The sequence below is a fragment of the Strongylocentrotus purpuratus genome, unplaced genomic scaffold, assembly GCF_000002235.5.
Source record: "Strongylocentrotus purpuratus isolate Spur 01 unplaced genomic scaffold, Spur_5.0 spur5_scaffold_17, whole genome shotgun sequence".
NCBI classification, from domain to species: Eukaryota; Metazoa; Echinodermata; class Echinoidea; order Camarodonta; family Strongylocentrotidae; genus Strongylocentrotus; species Strongylocentrotus purpuratus.
Genome location: NW_022145602.1, coordinates 21010692 through 21029582, shown reverse-complemented (window position 1 = coordinate 21029582; position 18891 = coordinate 21010692). Strand labels below are relative to the sequence as shown.

Here is an 18891-nt window from a genome sequence, read left to right as displayed (position 1 = left end):
AAATAAACCTTGAAAGTTAAAAGAAATATATTTCAATATCGGAAAGGAAGTTTTCTGTATTTATCAATTTCGTATTTCAAAAGGATAACGAGGTCATAGTGATGGTAGGCTTAAGTAGTCTTGATAAAACAATATCGTTATTGTTTTGCATAATACTATAATGCCTTACCTCCTCGTCTTTTTTTAAAAATCTTTCCAGAAGAGAGATGGAATCAGTCAACCAAGTCGACAATGAATTATCCAAAGTCCTACAGACGCTGCTTGATGAAGATAAAAACCTTGTGGTGGTATGACTATTGCATGATTAAAAGTATTATTACAACATTACTGCCATGATTATGCAAATAAAACACAGCAGTGAGGGCATTAGTAAGAATCAACCACAGAAGGTACCTTTGGAACGGTCTAACACGCCCGAGGCGATAGCAGAGGATTATTTTACTAATGTCCGAACAAAATGTTGTGTTTTAGTTGTTTTATAAGATGATTTTTTTATTTATTTTTATAAATGATATTTCATAACATGATTTTACTAATAACCGGTCATAAGTAGAATTACATGTTAGGCAAAATAAATGTCTGATCATGTGTACGCTCTCAACCTATTATGTGAGTAGGATCCGCTCCATCTTATACAATTTATTACCATCATTGTAGCCTGGCAATTCCATGTCGCAGTTTAAACAAGGCTATTATATTTTCTGATCTGTTTTGGCTAATCTAGACTTGTATGGGATAAAATAGTAGATTCATTTTTTTTTTAATTTTTGAACTAGTTACATGAGAACACATTGACCATTGCGAGACATACGAGGTCTTTTTGCATGGAGTTATATAGCCAACGATTTGGTGCAGAATATATTTTATTTCGTAAAAATTATCTATACCTTAGCAACTTAAAATAGATACTCCATACAAAGATACCTTGTTAATAATTATCCCCACTATTAGAGATTAAGACCCGCCACTTTTATTGTGGTTTGGAAAACAATTGTCCAACTAAAAGTGAGGATTATCTAGGTAGACCCGTATCATTTTGGTTTCTGAAGGTGTCATGGTGAGTGGTTCAATCACTTGACTCTCAATCCAAGGGTTGAGGGTTCAAATTCCGAGCCTGGCACGAACATCCTTTGACAAGACATACTTTCCACCCAGGTTTAAATGGGTACCTGGTAATTGCTGGGGTAAATCGATTGCAGGGCCCTCAGGGGGGAACAGCATTGATGCTGGTGAGGCTAGTCTGGGTAAACAAAATTATTACAATTATACTAGTTTTGTTTGTTTCTAGGTACTCCTAGGGGATCACGGCAAACCATTCCAGAAAGATCCGTCTTATATTGGAAGTCATTACGAAACACTCCTCCCGTTCTTGTCGGTTACCATGCCAACGTGGATGCTACGTCAGAGACCCGATGTTTTCCGTAACCTGGCTATTAACCAGCAAAGATACCTTGTAAGTTTATTTTATAAGTCTTAGGACAGTCATTATGATCAAAGAAATTAACAGAATTCCCTTCTCAATATTCAACTCCCTTTATTGTGGAATTTTACATGGCAATATATATTTTAATGATTTTTCTAAAGAACTTGATGTACATATGCCTACTGTAGATAATTTAAACAGACATACATATACGCTGAACAGGCAATGCATACTCAACGGAGATATTAGAGCTACAGTAAACAACTAAATTATTCATACCCTTACCAAGTTTTGTAATTTTTTAAGTATATGAAAATGGAATTGTCCCTATTGATGTTTTCGTCTAGAGAATGTAACATAAACCTTACATCTAAAAGTATTGATCGAAGGACCTAATTCACCAGTCCATCTTTCATTATTGAGTTACGAAAAGAGAACAAAAAATTACAAGGGGTATGAATTAACTCAAATGTACTCTTGAGCTAGATGTAGATTTAATACTCAACAAAACATCGAGTACAAGAGTGCACATACGTTTGTTCAGTTTTCAAACGTAAGTTACATCATGTACTCTTCCCCATAGCCTTGGGATCCAGGACTGCTCAGGACCCCCATTGGATAAAAGTTGTTCCCAGGTGCCTGCCCCCATCCCCTCCTTCTCCTCCTCTTGCAACACACATAGTGTAAAAGCAGTATATCTATGATAGACCAATATGTTGTATGTATGTTATGGTTCTACCAATGTCAATACATGTATACCGAGTTTAGATCTCAACACGGATTGCAAAGAATGAATTGAAAAGCTTTCTACCATGCATAATCATATGTCTTTGTTAAGGTACATGCGGACCTGCACGTAAGCATGAAATCACTGCTTCATTTCCCTCATATTGAGGACGTAAAGGGAGTGAGAGGAGAGAAAGCGGTGAATATCTTTCAGGATGAGATTAGAGAAGACAGAGGATGCGAGGAGGCTGATATGCCGATATGGAGCTGTGTTTGTGGAACCATGAAGGTATACGTTTGCACCCATTACCACCATCATCGATTTCTAATTCTGTATAATATTATACGCCACACGTAAAAACAATCGTTGGTCAGTCACATGTAAATGGAAAAGAGTTTTTTTTATAATAGATGACAGGCAACTAAAAAGAATTAGATTAGATCCCCAGTCATTGTTACTGGCCAAGAGTTTATGGACTTGCATTTGATTTATAGGAATTTGATTCATCTCAACGTATATGTACTGTACCTATCTTAAGCAGACAAGAAAGCGTTGATGCTTTCACATATTATATAATGCTTGTAAAACGATGTGTTGTGAAAAAATTAACCGGAACATTTTCTCCCATACGGACTATTTTCTCTTTGTTTTAAGAGACATCACATTACATGAACGGTATTGCGGTAACTTATATAATTTGTTTTGTTAATGAGTTATCCATGTATAAAATAAGTGTAACCAAAGCTAATTAGCAGTGGGGGTGGGGGGGGGGGGGATACACAAACAATATAAACGGATGACCTTTCGATTTATAATACTACATTAATTGAAGATTTCTTTAAAAGTTTGAACAGATTGCAATACGTAAGAGGGATGTTAAGACGTTTTGACAAATAGCTGTCTTTACCATGCACCAGAATTTCTTTTTATCTCCGAATTATCTTTATTATGAATGACAGAAGCTTCCAGGGAGAGAATTTAACGATCTTCATAAAGAAATGGCCGAGGTTGGACTAGGTCATATAAACAGCTTACATAGCCCGGTAAGTATAGAACTATATATCGTAGGCAGGGACAGGCGGAGGGATTGGTGTAAAAGGCCACTTCGGAAAAAGCACTTGTAGAAATGACCCCGAGATATCCACATATCTTTTAAATTAAAGTCCCTCTAAAGTGTTGGGAGCCCCAAATTTGTCAAAAATATGTGATGGTAAAATGTCAATTAAATGTATTATAATGTGAAAGTGGATGTCATTTTATTAAAAAAGTACAACAGAAAACCCAATTTATGTGTTTTGTCATCAATATGTGTCTTCAAACACATTTTTTCTTCTTCAGAAGTGTGTCTTAAATGACACCATCTTACACATTATTATACAATATACGTGAAAAATTGCCATCAAATTTGTAGGGCACCCAACACTTTAGAGGGATTTTAAACATGGAGATGTTTCACTTTGGGCATTTTTGAATAATCACTGCCATAGTGATGGAAGTGCTTCATGAATTATACCTTTTGTTTGCATATAACACAGGTGCAGGTATGAATAAAGATTACATAACTTTTATGAACACGTATCTAGCAGTTGTCTTGATGGGATTTACAGTTTATAGTACAATGACCTTTATCTGCCTAAAAGGGGTTTTAAGGGAATGCTGGCTTGACTTCTGCTGTCGACCTTAAAATTAACATAGGCCAATAATGTGGTCATTGGCTTAATTAGCCACAAATTGACGAGGGGGCCTTGGTGCGCGGGCAGACGGAAAGCATATGGGTAAGGGGATATGGGGGCAGTCAGTACACTGTTGAACTATTGCAAGTTCCGTTGATTTGCGATGCACTACAACTAGACATATGCGAAAAGCCTTATCTGTTGCTGTCTTCAAAGTTTTATTGAAGACGCACTTCTTTTCAGGAGCTTTTGAATATTTTGTTTTGACTGTTTGTGTGTAAAGTAGCACCGTTAGGAGTTTTGTTTTCATAGCTGTGCTATATTTTTTGTATTGCTTGATTTGCCTCATTTTTGCATTTTTCTTACTTTCCATTCCCGTTTATCATCTTAACGTATCATTTCTCTTTTTCTTAATTTTTGTCCTTGCAATTACTCTCTTTCTTTCCTCATAAGTAGTAACAAAATAAGCACTGTTCCTTTTATTTAATTTATGTACATCTGGTTATGCTGAGGCTTTAGCTTTAGCTTTTTCAATGTAATTATCATACATATGGTTGTATCTTTTGTTTTAACTGTTACCATGTATATTATGTTCTTTTATTGTATGATTAGTTATGATTATTATCATGTATATTATGTTCAATTATGTTATTTTCGATAAAGTGGAAATAAATAAACTTGAAACTTGAAATGTAAATTGATCTAATTATTACAATCATTATCATGTTTTCATGTAGAGTCTGTTGAGCAAAGTGGATTCTAGTCTCCCTCTCAGACGCTCATCATGTATAGATCTCAGCTTCAAAAGACTTCTACACGTGTTTATCAACGAGAATGAGAATAAACCAATCAACTCTACCTTTAGACGAGTCTACCATATGACCTTTCAGACTAACGAGCTGGATACTATATGGGATCTAGTCATCGACAATCAATTAAATATCAAACAGGTGAGATATCTTTCATTTTAAAGCCCCACTGCACTACTTAAAGCTACTTGCGCCCTCTATATAGCAAACAATGCATATTAAAGCGATGACCGTTGGTTCCCCATGGTCCATTTTTTCTTATGTTAATTGAGAGCTGATTTGATGAGATAACCACCTGTCAGTTACCATGCAGGAAGGTCTAATCCCTCCTGGCCAAACTAGTGCAGAGGGGCTTTAAATGAACTACAATAATGGCTTCAGATTACTGACAAAATTCACTACCAGATACTTATACCAGCTTTAAAAGCTACGTCTAGCACTCTACCTTAAGGCATCTTCTCACTCTTTCAGCAGCAAAGAACATCATATTCACTATGATCTACATCAGCTCCATCCCTTATCATTCCCAAATTCTGAAAACAGACTGGCTTAAAATCCTTTCAGTCCCTTGATACACGCTTAGCAACGGAATAAACTTCCTGCATTTTTAAGAAATAGTAATTCACTCGACTCCTTCAAAAACATCTGAAACACCTTTTATCCTTTGAAAAAGGCACTATATAAATCCAATAATTATTATCATTATGATAATTATGGCCATGGGTTCATTAGCTACGTGATTAGCACGCAATACTACAAGTACAATAAGAGGTACACTAGGGCAGAAGTTCAGTATTGCTTTAATTCAAGCATTTGACCCATTTTAACATGGTTTATGTCATTATCTTTTTACAGGTGAAACAAGCGAGTCTATATCAGAGGTTTGATGTGTGTTGGGATAAACGAGTTCCACAGCCATTCTGCGTTTGCGATCTTAGTAAGAAGGCAGAAGACATCATATGATCTACTCAAATCCAGAACATGGACATCTTCTCTGGCCTGGGGGGTTTTTCACAGAGCCTTTTTTCAGTGACAAATGACAAAAATCAGTGACAAATCTGCTGATAACCAATCAGAAGCAAGGATTTCAGTAGCTTATAACAAAATATGTCATTTGTCATTGATGACAAGTTTTGTGAAACGCCCCCCAGATGGATAGTTCAGATATGACGCAACAAAATTGCATTTTCTTTTGTGATGACGTAAAGTGTAATATGCTTAACAATGCTGTATCTTATAACACAGAGCTCAGTGAATACATGCAACATCCATCAGTCCCCCAATTGTTTTGAAGCCATAGAAGAACTTTATCATAACCATGGATTGGCTTTCATCCGGCTTTAGACTGATCTTGACCAAATTTGGCAATCACACGAATGAACGGACTAGTAATGCCTTGTAATGCCTTGTAATGCCGATACTGCAGATATATGCTAACCTTTACATCCAGCTTTCAGGGAGGATTCATTCAGAAATCAGGGAGTTTTCAATCAATTGCATACAGCAAAATAAGAATAATCTTTCACAAAATCAGGGAGGTATTAACATTTATGTGGGATGAGGTATAAAAAAATAAATTTTTCAGGGGGCCTCCCTGAAAATCAGGGAGGGTTGGCATCTCTGATACTGCACAGAACAGCCAGGGCGCGGTAAATGAATGGCAATTGCATGCAACATACGACTTGCTTGTATTCACAGAGGAGAAAAAAAGTCTGCCTCATCATTAAGCAAATAAGCACAATTTCACAACTAATTTCTATAATAAACACTCTGTCAGAATCGACCAGTTTTATTTTGATTCCACATAGAAGAAATGTCTTCACTCTCTTGTGCAATGTAATCAACAATGTGTATATACTGTAGGTAGTTTGTAAGTATTAAATCCAATACTGTATCTCCATATCTCAAATAAAAGACTTGAAATATAAATACTGTTTACTTGCATGATTCTTTTACATACTGACCACATATTGTACATGTATCCTTTTAATTATAAAGCAGAATTCAGTTGCCTCACACCTGTTAAAACTGCCCCAGTAAAAGTGACTGGACACAGCTAGACAACTATGTACATGTGGATAAATTCTCTCTTTAAGGACAATCCCACCATCCTAAAACTTGCTCTACTAAATAACAAATAAATATGATACTTGTTGTATGTTTATACATGAATTGAAATGTCTTTCCTGTTCATAACAGATGAGAAATAACCAAGTTTGTATTAAATTCATATGACTAAAACATCTTAATTTTTCCACAAAGTTAGGTATTTTCCCGTTTATCACCACTAATCTATGATTTTAAACAGGTTCAATCTAATCCATCTGGTACATCAAGTTTGAAGATGGATTAATCATTAAAAATAAAAAGTATTGTAGGAAGAGATACAGTCATCACAAATTAGCTTAATTAGATATTGAAAAGCTTGGCAATTAGAAAATACTGAGAACAAATTAATTATACTAATACCCACAGGAAAGATGAGGTGTCTAAAGAAAATTGCTTTTACATGTAGCTAGTGCAAGTCCCACCTTTGCAATATTTCTTTACACAGGCAATATTTTGGGTGACAGATCCACTTAAATCAAACTTGTTACTTTAAACTAACAAAAACAGGATATGAAATGGAGATATAAAACATTTTGGCACAACCTATCTTGTTGTATCTGAAGAAGCTTGCAGCATGGCCTATCAATACAAGCATACACATATATAGATTTGGGTATCACATTCAAACTTTCAATCAAACATGTTCCAATTATATTAAACAAACTTTCATTGCAGGCACTTGCTATACTGAACAAGTATATAAACAAAATATATATATATATATATATATGGGGACGGTGAGCGATTTAGCTCTGAAAAGCACAAAAATAGCTCAGGTAAATTGAAAAAGAGCTCCAGGGAAAATCACAGTGAGAAAAACACACTGACATGTATACAACCCCCCCCCCCCCCCCCCCCCAAAAAAAAAAAAAAAAAAAAAAAAATTAAAGTTGTTGCGGACAGAAAACTATTTTTTACAATTCATTGCAAAACTGTAGTGTAGCTCTGCCCTGGTCACAAGTAAAAAAACATGTCAACAATGTAGTTTTCTTCTGATAATACATGCGTTCATAATGATCACGTACCATCCAGTTTACCTGTACATTATCTTAATGGTACATGTAGATGCATTCTCTGTGTAATTATTATCAATAATATAGGTTAGGGGTTGATAGAAGGGGTATCAATAATATGAATTATAGATGCTAACATTCAGGCCATAGAAAAGACATGGAATGGCATGGGAAACAAGGGGTCTGTTTTTTATTTTCATGGTCCACATTTTTTTTGCAGCACCTGAAAATTTGTGTACTAATTTTTGGTGCTGAATTCAAATATCCACTGTTGATCCCCTGGTTGATTACTTACAAGCATACACATGCTTTAGTAGCAGTCAGGTAATAAACCTTCAAACAATCATACCAATTTAATAATCGTATCATAATAATAATAATATAGAATATTTTATAGCGCACATATCCACCACGTAAGGTGCTCCAAGAACCCCTCAACTCTGCTAGCATACCGTATCAGTGCTCACAGCATTCAAGGAATTCCTTCCTACTGGTACCCTTCTACCTCCTGGGGGGAAAGTGGCAAATGTAGATTAATGTCAAGCCAGAGGACATTAGTGCCGCAGCGGGAATCCTCAGTCCAACATTGAACGACGTATCCACTAGACCATGGGAGTGTTTCACAAAGACTAAAATCGACTTTAAGTTGGACTTAACTATGGCAGGCTATTCATGCCACTGGTTGCTCTCATCATTGGTCTCTCAACTATGATCTTTGGATAATATATTTAGTTTCAATAATGAACTATCAACAAAAGGCAATTCTATAGAGTTGTGACCATGATTTGTACGTCCCTTGATAAACCAATGCCATGAATGGTCAGAGGAACTAGTGGCATGAATGGCCTGCCATAGTTAAGTCCAACTTGGAGTCAATCTTATTCTTTGTGAAACACCACCCATGACACTTTTACAATTCTATTCCAGAGACCCGTTTCACAAAGCCTTTTTTAAATGACAAATGACAAAAATTAGTGACAAATCTGTTGATAACCAATCAGAAGCGAGGATTTCAGTAGCTTATAACAAAAACTGTCATATGTCACTGATGACAAGTTTTGTGAATCCCCCCCCCCCCCCCCCCCCCTGGGTTACTACTCTATGTCTGTTTAGGTCTCTTGTTGATATGATAAGTTGGTCTCATCATTTGCAGCTTTCGTTTCCTTGAGTCTTTCTTCAACTGCTGTTTCTTCATCTTCCTCAAAGCTGCTTTCTCAGGATCAGCAACAGCCTGAAAGTACAAACAAACCAACATTACCCATACATCCAAACTCTGCAAAATAATAACAACGGTGCAGGAGAGGCACATTGTAGAAAGGTATAACTAGGAAACGAAGGATAAAAAGAGGAAGAGAATAAATATGACAGATACAGAAGGGAAAAGAATAAATATGAGACATTACAAAAAATAATACATATGAGAAGTAAGAATAGAGGAAGAGAATAAATATGAGAGATCAAAAGAGGAAGAGAATAAATATGAGAGCTAAAAATAGGAAGAGAATGAATATTAGACATAATTGTAAGATGATTCTTGGTTAGCTCCGCAAAATATAGTGTCATAGAAAGATAAAAGAGAAAGAGGTATTAAAGAGAAGAAATGAGGAGGCATAGATAAATGAAGGAGAAGAGAAGAATTATGATTGAACAAAAATAGGAAGATAATAATACAAAAGGAGAAAGAGTAAAAGAAGAAGATGGGAGAGAATAACAGAATAAATAAAGGAGAAAGAGAACAGCAATAAAACAGAAGAAAAAGAGGGAAAAAATAGATTGATGGGAAAAAGGAATAGAAAGTGAAGAGGGGGAGAGAGAGAGGATAAAGTGAAGGAAAAGAGAAAAAAGAAAGAGGGATAGAAAGAAAGGAAAAAGAGGGAGATGAGGAGAAAGCAGAAGAGAGAGGGGACAAAATAGGATGAGAAGGAAGGTTGGTATCATGAAGTGTACCTCTAGAGCTCTCTTCCTTTTCCTAGCCATTCTTGTTTCATTAGAATCCCTTTGAACTGCAGCGTAGACCTCTGAGAAAACATCTAATCCAACCAGAGACTTCAACAGCTCCAGGACCTCCTGACACAACGTCTTTAGCTCAGGATCTGGTAGAATAAACAAATCAAAAGAAAGTACATCATCCATCTGACTATGTGCAAGACAAATCTCACAGCTTTTAAAGCAGGAATGCACTTCTTATATCTACTTGCGCCCTCTATATAGCCAACAATGCCTATCTGGTACCTGTTGGTCCCCCATGATCCTCTTTTTCTTATGTTAATTGAGAGCTGATTTGATGAGATAACCACCTGTCAGTGACCCTGCTGGGTGGTTTAATCCCTCCTGGCCAAACTAGTGCAGATAGGCTTTAAAAACCAGTATATTTATCAATAAAGACTTACCAGCTTGAGCTGACTTGTCGTTGACCTCTCGTCCCACCACATGAAGCATGCTAGGAAGGTATGGTCGAAGCGACCCTTGACCTAGGTCTAAAGCTGTAGCAGCGATCCATTTAATCACTGACATCCTCTTGAGTGTTATCTGAATCAAACAACAAATCAAAATGGAGATTATGGGTAGAAAATCAAAACATTATTAATTTTAGTTCAATTTAATTCAATTTCACACAGAAAGAAAAAAATAAATTCTCATACAGAAAATTAACAAAGACAATATCACAGACCTACTTTCTACTTATTGGGTAAAGTTGTCTTTATAGGGGAAAAAAGTTACCTACAGGTACTGAGCAATCATAATAGAAGTTAAAGTTTTAGCTCCAAAGCTGAATAAATTTTACTTTGATTTTTTGTTTAATTACTATTATTTTTTATTACAACCAAAACTTGAGGTTGGATTTCAAATAAAAATACAAATACAAACAGATAGATGATAATGGTAGAAATTATGTACACAAAAAGTCAAAGGAACTGTAGAGTCTGATACATACATGTAAGCGGTATATATGAATAAAATGTCCTACTAGCAAACTTGTTTAAGAAATCATTGCATCATAGAAATGGACTTGCTCTTGTGCAGTGGATGAGAGGAATATATCTTGTTTAAAGCCTGACTGCACTAGTTTGGCCAGAAGGGATTAGACCAACCAGCATGGTCACTGACAGGTGGTTATCTCATCAACTCAACTCTCAATTAACATAAGAAAAAGGGGATCATGGAGGACCAGTGGTCACCGATTAGGTGTTGTTTGCTATATAGAGGGCGCAAGTAGCTATAAGTAGTGCAGTTGGGCTTTAAGTTTTATTCTAGAATGGTTTGATCTTACCTTTGGGGTCTTAGCTACCTCAGTGGCTGCTATCCTGCTCATTCTCTTCAAGATCCAAGACGTACTCAGCGTTTCGTTCTCTCTGTCCATCTTCTCTTCTCCTCCTTCCTTCTCTTCATCTCCTTCTTCCTCCTTCTCTTCGTCTCCTTCTTCCTCCTTCTCTTCATCTTCTTCTTCTAGTTCTTCTACAGCTTCACGAGGGTTCAATATCCGCACCACTTTGGATATGAAGATGACGTTCTTAATCACCTGGCAATAACAACAACAACGACACAAGAAAATATCAAATTGTATATCTTTTAACTTTTCAAAATTTCTGTTTGCGATAGCACTTGGATTTGGTGTTGACCTCCAAGAAAAAACATTAACAACTATCCATAAATTCAGAGTTTCTTTGTAGAATAAGGGATTATTGTAAATATATCAGTTACTCATACACGCCAACATTTGAAAATCAGAAATCTGTACAAATTATGCTATTTTAAAAAAAAAGAGGAACAATCCTAACTCTCCTATTCAATACTACAGACAAATTTGTACAGGAAGAGGAACACCTGCATTAAAATGATAATTATCTTCTCCCAAAAAGAGGAATGTTCCTCTTTAATCTGAACAGTTGGCATGTATGGTTACTGAATGGCACTGTGGATAGTGACAATTTCAAGATGACTTGTTATTGAGAGTTTGAAGGCCTCGGTAGACTATGAATAGCTGACGATGGAAACAGAAAATGTTCTATCCGCCTTGACTATCCTTTCTGCCAAATAAGTTTCAGCTTTTGACATCACCTATCTTGCTTGTTTTCTCCTACTTCAAGACTCTTTTTCTCTTAACGATGAAAACATCTGAAATAATGGCACTCCTACAAATTCTTGCCCCCAAAACAGTAAAAAAATAAGAGTAAAAAAGTAAATAAGTAAAAAGTAAAAAGTAAAAAGTGAAAATAAAAAAGTAAAAGGTAAAAAGTAAAAATTAAAGATTAAGAGGTAAAAAGTAAAAAGAAAAAAGGAAAAAAGAAAAAGTAAAATGTAAAAAGTAAAAAGTAAAAAGTAAAAAGTAAAAAGTTTTACCTGCTCTGCTAGCTCCTTGGTTACCATGCTGGAATTGAGCTGCTTACAAAACTTGTCCGCCAATCCCATCATCCTCTCTTCTAGGTTGCTATGGAGATACTCCATCCTCTTGCCTTCCTCTGATTTAACAACAGCTCCTCCATCTCTAATCATCTCCTTCTGGTTCTTCTTCTTCTTTTTTTTCTTCTTCTTCTGCTGACTCTCAGACGAAGGAGTGATTGCTGCTGCTGCTTCTGATGCATCAGCGTCTGTTACTATAGCAACCAGATGATGCGGTTGCCAAGCAGCGAAGAGTTCTCCAAAGAGTCTTGCAGCCATCAGTCTCACCCAAGAGTGAGGATGAACAAGGTGTGATTCCAGAGATTCTACAACATTAAGAATTGAAACAAATTAAAAAATAATGAATGTATGTGCGTTAGGTAACGTTAAGCCTTAAAGGGACTCGTTAACATTGTTCAGAAGAGAGAAAATGGTGCTTAGGTAGTTACTTCAACATCTCACTTTTTTCAGAGGATAACTCATCAACTTTATGATGAATTTCTTAGAGTTTGTGCACTTAGGTATATCCTACTTACCCCACATAGATGTGATGATTTCAGGTTGATCTTTGTAGGTAGCTAGCTGACACTGTTTAGTGATCTTACAAAGTGCCGACATGACATGAAACATGAGATGATCTTGAGCTTTCATTTCATTCTCTTCTCCTAGCTCCTCCTAACAATCAAATCAAATAAGATCAAATAAAATCACAAAAAATCATAAAATAATAATCATACAAAAAATTTATATAACACTTGTGACGCAAAAGTATCAAAGAGCTGTAAACAAATCAGATAAAATCAAATCAAATCAATTCAAAACGATTAAAATCAGATCAAATCAGATTAAATAAAATTAAATCAAATTAAAACAAATCTAATCTAAACAGATCAAATCAGATCAAATCAGATCAAATCAAATTAGATTCAAATTAAATCTAATTTAATCAGATCAAATAAGATTAAATCAAATCAAATCTAATCTAATCAGATAAAATCTAATCCAATCAAATTAAATCAAATCACAGGCCCAATCAAATCAAATCTTATCTAATCAGATAAAATCCATTCCAATCAAATTAAATCTAATCTAATCAGATAAAATCCAATCCAATCCAATCAAATTATATCAAATCACAACAAATGAAATCAGAACAAATCAGATTAAATCAAATCAAATCAATCAAATCAAATCAAATCAAATCAATTCACATGTGATTTGGAACGATATAAATCTGAAAACTGAAAGCAATTGATGAAGCTGTGTCTTGCTCTTACCTCTAGTAAGTTCTCGGGCCTGATGATATCACAGATGACTGGTAATACCTGAGTGAGACGTCGGTTGAATTCTTCTTCCTCCGCTTCTACAAAGATGGCCGTTAATTGAGCGGCCAATCTCTGATGCGCAGGCTTCGTATCTTGCAACCAGTGTAGAGTGATGCTAAACAGCTCATCACGCTTCTCTAAGCTTAGCTGTAAGAGAAATTAAAGGCATAGTTTAACAGTGTTAAATCTGAGATGCATGGCCCTAAGTGTTATCAGTTTCTGTAATATGCTGTTAATAGTATTAAAGCCCTAAGAAAAATGTGTATGTATTGTTTTAAAAACTGTTAGGAAAACGAACTTTGAAATTTCGATTTCCATTCATAAATATCTTGATAATCAGACAGACGATTGGCTTATAAAAGTCAGATGATTCCTGACTGACCTAAAGGTTTATAATTATGATTGCAGCATGAGCTTAATCCAGGATTTTGTTTCAGAATCTGAGGCAATGTTTAACACCAAGTCACTTTAAAACATCACTTTAATTTTTTAGACTATCCAAAACAGCATGCTTTATAGATACATGGTAAAATTCATAAGTCTTTAGTAGAACACTCCATCATGTCCAGATATTTGTAAATGCACACAATGCATATCTTTATATGCACTACACAGTTATGGCTTGCTCAGATATGGCGTGGTAAACTGGTGAAGAAAAAAAATCACCATTTTTACATGTTAATGAATTGAAACTGCAAGCAACAAAAGACTTGCACATATGCATTGAGCTCTGAGACTAGTGCACAGCCCTCGTACAATCAGATAAAAGAATATTTGAGAGATGACTCACCTTATCTAAGAGAGTGATGAGAGCCAGAGCCGTCAGCTTTCTACAGTTTGCTGAGTCATCATTCACTAACCGTGTTGCCATGGGGATGTAGAACAGACCAGCATGCTCTACAAGAAGTTTCTGGATGACAAAATTTTAAAAAATTAAAATAAATAATAATACCTGTTTCTTAAAATAAAATGCTCTTTCATAAAAAGATCAAAGCATTACAGTATTTTTATTATCCCAGTCACTGGAATGAATTACTATTCTGCACATCATAGTACACATTCTCCACTCCCTGGGTAGCATTCCAGCTACTCGTCATCTAACAAGCACACACATGCTCATCCAACCACAATGATGTTTGCATCCTACCAGACCAGTTTATAGCACCTGGGTATAAAGGAGCAATGTAGATAAAAACGCCTTGCTCAAGGACTCACATACAGTACCGAAGCTGTGACATCAGAACAAAATCTATTTTTAGAATTTCTAAATTTTGTCTTCATTTTCCGAAAGAGCATCAAAAATTGTGTCCAAATGTTGAAAACCAATTGAATATGTTAAGTATTGGCTGAGATACATGTAGGACCATCCAAATAAATAGATTGCCTATAGAAACTCTGCGTTAAATTGCTCTGGCTCATAATGTTATGAACCAGAGCAATATAACACTCCTATAGAGTTCCTATATAATCTACATGTATTTATTCAGATGGTCATATCTCAAAATATATTTTTGATGACATCACACTTCACCACTCTATTGGACTTGCCTTTTTCATTTTGCTGCTTCTCATGTGATCATTCTTTCATGGATTGTGATAGGTCTAATAAGACTTACCTGGGGGAAGGACGAGTAGATGGTTGCTAGCATCTCTAGGGCCGACTCTCTTCCTGATTCTACGCTGAAACTCAACTGCTTCACGTAGAACTCTAGATGGCGCTTTAACTTCTTACCAAGCGGGTAGTCCAAGAGAAACTGATGCATCACCTGTGGTATGATAATAATATAATAATCATAATGGATATTTTTGTAGCTCTGGTCCAGTTCTGGTCATAGGATGGCATTGTAAAACAAATGTTGTGGAATCGATCAGAAAAGGTTAATCATCTAGCATATAAGTATTGGTGTGTACTGCGAGGTTCTGGAATCATCAAAATGATAGGAAATTTTGCCCAGTCTTGGTAAAGTTACAAGCACTGTACACAGAAAGATGTATATGGGACTACGCTATATCTATCCAGGCTGGATAAATATGACAATTTACCAAAAATATGTTTTAGTAGGCAAAGTGTGCATGTTGGTGTTACTCAAACATATTTGTAATTTCTATTTTTTATGACTATATTGGTGTTACTCAAACATATTTGTAATTTCTATTTTTTATGACTATATTGACTATTTTCTACAAATATTTTGAGTATTTTCTAAGACTATATTGAGTATTTTCTACAACTATATTGAGTATCTTCTATGACTATATTGAGTATTTTCTATGACTATATTGAGTATTTTCTTTGATTATATTGAGTATTTTCTTTGACTATATTGATTATCTTCTATGACTATATTGAGTATTTTCTTTGACTATATTGAGTATTTTCTTTGACTATATTGAGTATCTTCTATGACTATATTGAGTATTTTCTATGACTATATTGAGTATTTTCTTTGACTATATTGAGTATTTTCTATGACTATATTGAGTATTTTCTATGACTATATTGAGTATTTTCTTTGACTATATTGAGTATTTTCTTTGACTATATTGAGTATTTTCTTTGACTATATTGAGTATCTTCTATGACTATATTGAGTATTTTCTATGACTATATTAAGGATCTTCTATGACTATATTGAGTATTTTCTATGACTATATTGAGTATTTTCTATGACTATATTGAGTATTTTCTTTGACTATATTGAGTATTTTCTTTGACTATATTGAGTATTTTCTTTGACTATATTGAGTATCTTCTATGACTATATTGAGTATTTTCTATGACTATATTGAGGATCTTCTATGACTATATTGAGTATTTTCTTTGATTATATTGAGGATCTTCTATGACTATATTGAGTATTTTCTATGACAACATTGACTCACCTGTCTGCACTGTAACCTGACAGAGCTGGACTGTTGAGTGATTGACAGATCTGAGATTTTACTCATGATACCATGGATTTCTGGAGCTACCAGCTTTCGAGTCAAGATGGCCTAAGAGAAAAAAAAAAAAAAATTTATATAATGTTAACAATTTAACATGATTCTTGTAGTCTGACTTCACATGTTTGGATTACCTTTTATCAATACTTGTTTGTATTTTAAAAAAATAATACAAATCATTTTTGTAAATAATCTAACTAGTGAAAATTTGAAAAATGCACATTCATGATTTTTTTTTTTTATCACTGTGAACCTTGGGTCTCTGCTCTGTGTATAACTGATGTTACGCTGATGAACGTGAACCGGGTCTTCATTAGAAGATAGTGAGGCAGTATAACTTGGCTGGTGTAATCATGGATGCCTTCTTCAGCGTATAATGGAACTCATCCGCATGCATCATTTGTATATTATATGCTGATGAACATGATACGGGTCTTCATTAGAAGTATTACTGTTACCAATTTGAATACGAATAGTGATTGATACGGCATAGAGAACATACCTTGAGCATTGTGAACGCAGTTGCTTGTCTGGTGTAATCATGGATGTCTTCCTCAGCATAGGCAAGTAGAACTTGCAACTGTTTCTCATTGATTGTGTAGTGCTTCACATCGCGGATCAGGACTGTTACCGCCTAAAAACAACCATAAAAAGAACATCTTTGAAAACAAACTTAATTAACAATTTTTAAGATCTCACAAGTGTGTATCCAGTGCACCATTTCCACTCTTTCTGTGTTTTGTTTAGTAAAGCACATAGAGACATGCAATTATGTCTATGTGTTATGCACTGTACAAAAATGTTTCATTATTATCTCATTTATGTTTAGATGCATTATGAGGTAGATTTATAGCACTGCCGTGTTTCAAAATGCAGTCACCAAAATTATTTCCTCTATAAAAGATTAATCAGCAAAAACATCAAGGTAGTCTTAAAAAACAAAGCAAACAGTGAAATTTATTTCTTCTGTTAATAATTTGAAGTAAATTTGAATAATTTTCAATATCACGAACACATAATAACACCAATCCATGAAAATCCAATTGCATTAAAGCTATTTGGATTAAGCATCCAATCATGCTTTTGAATACAACAGATTGTGTATTAAACATCAACAATAGATACAGTTCATGATAGCTGTGGATCATAAGCCAAAAATGAGTTCACAAGTTGAATATTGCAGATGAAAATTATCTAAATGGATACAGTTCCGCCTGCGATCAACGTCACACTGATCGCACGCAATTGATCGCGCTCAAAATGCGCGACTATGAGCGCGATCGCGCGCTCTTGTTATGCGTTATCACTGAATGCGCATACTGTCCTCTACGGCAGAAAAGAGGCGCGATATTCTGTACGGCAGCATTACAAAAGCGCTCGATTCCGTTCAAAACGGCAGTAAAAAGCGGGGGTGTTTTAAAAATATCTCTCCCGTTTCAATTTTGTTTTCCTCATTAATACGTTGATTGTTTTCCCTTTTTGAAGATTATCTAGATCATGCATGCCTGCTTTTTTTTAATTTTCTACTTCTAAAAACAATAATTATCAGCAAGGTTTTGTTGCCCCTACGGAGATCTAAAAACGATAATTATCGGCAATACTTTGTTGCCCCTACGGTGATCTAAAAACAATAATTATCGGCAAGGTTTTGTTGCCCCTACGGACAACTAAAAACAATAATTATCGGCAAGGCTTTGTTGCCCCTACGGAGATCTAAAAACAATAATTATCGGCAAGACTTTGTGGCCGCTACGGAGATCTGAAAATTATAATTATCGGCAAGGTTTTGTTGACCCTCCGGAGATCTAAAAACAATAATTATCGGCAAGACTTTGTTGCCCCTACGGAGATCTAAAAACAATAATTATCAGCAAGGTTTTGTTGCCCCTATGGAGATCTAAAAACAATAATTATCGGCAAGGTTTTGTTGCTCCTACGGAGATCTAAAAACAATAATAATCGGCAAGACTTAGGTGCCCCTACGGAGATCTAAAAACAATAATTATCGGCAAGACTTTGTTGCTCCTACGGAGGTCTAAAAACAATAATTATCGGCAAGGTTTTGTTGCCCCTCCGGAGATCTAAAAACAAAAATTATCGGCAAGGTTTAGTTGCCCCTCCGGAGATCTAAAAACAATAATTATCTGCAACGTTTTGTTGCCCCTATGGAGATCTAAAAACAATAATTATCGGCAAGGTTTTGTTGCCCCTACGGAGATCTAAAAACAATAATTATCGACAAGACTTTGTTGCTCCTACGGAGACAATTAGTTGTCGCTGATATTACCGGCTTTGTGACAAAAATTAAGCCGACGGAAAGAAAGAAATGAATAAAGAAAATTAATTCAAATATCACTTGCGCTAGAGAAACAAAAAGTGAGAGAGATAGAAGCGAAAACGATTAAATATCGCTGATTTTACCGGCTCTCATGATAAAACTTAAGCCGTCGGAAATAAATAAAGAAAATGAATTGCAATATCACTGGCAC

At 35.2% G+C, this 18891-nt stretch overlaps 3 protein-coding genes across 3 annotated transcripts in view; 2 read left to right on the top strand and 1 right to left on the bottom strand.

Annotated features, from left to right (window-relative positions):
- The window catches only part of LOC100890537, a 28463-nt gene extending 26418 nt beyond the window's left edge, over positions 1–2045 (top strand). The window contains exons 9-11 of the mRNA XM_030988299.1: positions 200–287; positions 1289–1453; positions 2007–2045. Coding sequence (XP_030844159.1) covers positions 200–287; positions 1289–1453; positions 2007–2045 — 292 coding nt within the window. The remainder of the gene's footprint in view (positions 1–199; positions 288–1288; positions 1454–2006) is intronic.
- Positions 2046–2267: 222 nt separating this feature from the next.
- Positions 2268–5715, top strand: LOC115924941. Its single transcript, XM_030987906.1, has 4 exons — positions 2268–2438; positions 3110–3193; positions 4561–4773; positions 5488–5715. Exons 1-4 carry the CDS (start codon positions 2286–2288, stop codon positions 5593–5595), a joined length of 558 nt encoding a protein of 185 aa, XP_030843766.1. The 5' UTR covers positions 2268–2285; the 3' UTR covers positions 5596–5715.
- Positions 5716–8841: 3126 nt separating this feature from the next.
- On the bottom strand, positions 8842–17061 carry LOC577111 (small subunit processome component 20 homolog). Its single transcript, XM_011670483.2, has 11 exons — positions 16905–17061; positions 16343–16453; positions 15076–15225; positions 14250–14369; positions 13412–13606; positions 12671–12809; positions 12096–12460; positions 11026–11274; positions 10145–10283; positions 9702–9847; positions 8842–8985 (listed from the first exon to the last, which is right to left on the bottom strand). Exons 1-11 carry the CDS (start codon positions 16911–16913, stop codon positions 8854–8856), a joined length of 1755 nt encoding a protein of 584 aa, XP_011668785.1. The 5' UTR covers positions 16914–17061; the 3' UTR covers positions 8842–8853.
- Between the last annotated feature and the right edge of the window lie 1830 nt (positions 17062–18891).

What these genes read in the sequence shown, in the direction of transcription:
- LOC577111 (XM_011670483.2), bottom strand. An exon ending in AGGTAGCTAAGACCCCAAAG is followed by an intron (nt 10,284 to 11,025) that starts GTAAGATCAAAC and finishes TGTTTGATTCAG; the next exon opens with ATAACACTCAAGAGGATGTC. An exon ending in AAAGGAAGAGAGCTCTAGAG is followed by an intron (nt 8,986 to 9,701) that starts GTACACTTCATG and finishes TTGTACTTTCAG; the next exon opens with GCTGTTGCTGATCCTGAGAA.
- LOC115924941 (XM_030987906.1), top strand. Translation starts at nt 2,286, where the DNA reads ATGAAATCACTGCTTCATTTCCCTCATATTGAGGACGTAAAGGGAGTG. An exon ending in GTGTTTGTGGAACCATGAAG is followed by an intron (nt 2,439 to 3,109) that starts GTATACGTTTGC and finishes TATGAATGACAG; the next exon opens with AAGCTTCCAGGGAGAGAATT. An exon ending in ATCAATTAAATATCAAACAG is followed by an intron (nt 4,774 to 5,487) that starts GTGAGATATCTT and finishes ATCTTTTTACAG; the next exon opens with GTGAAACAAGCGAGTCTATA.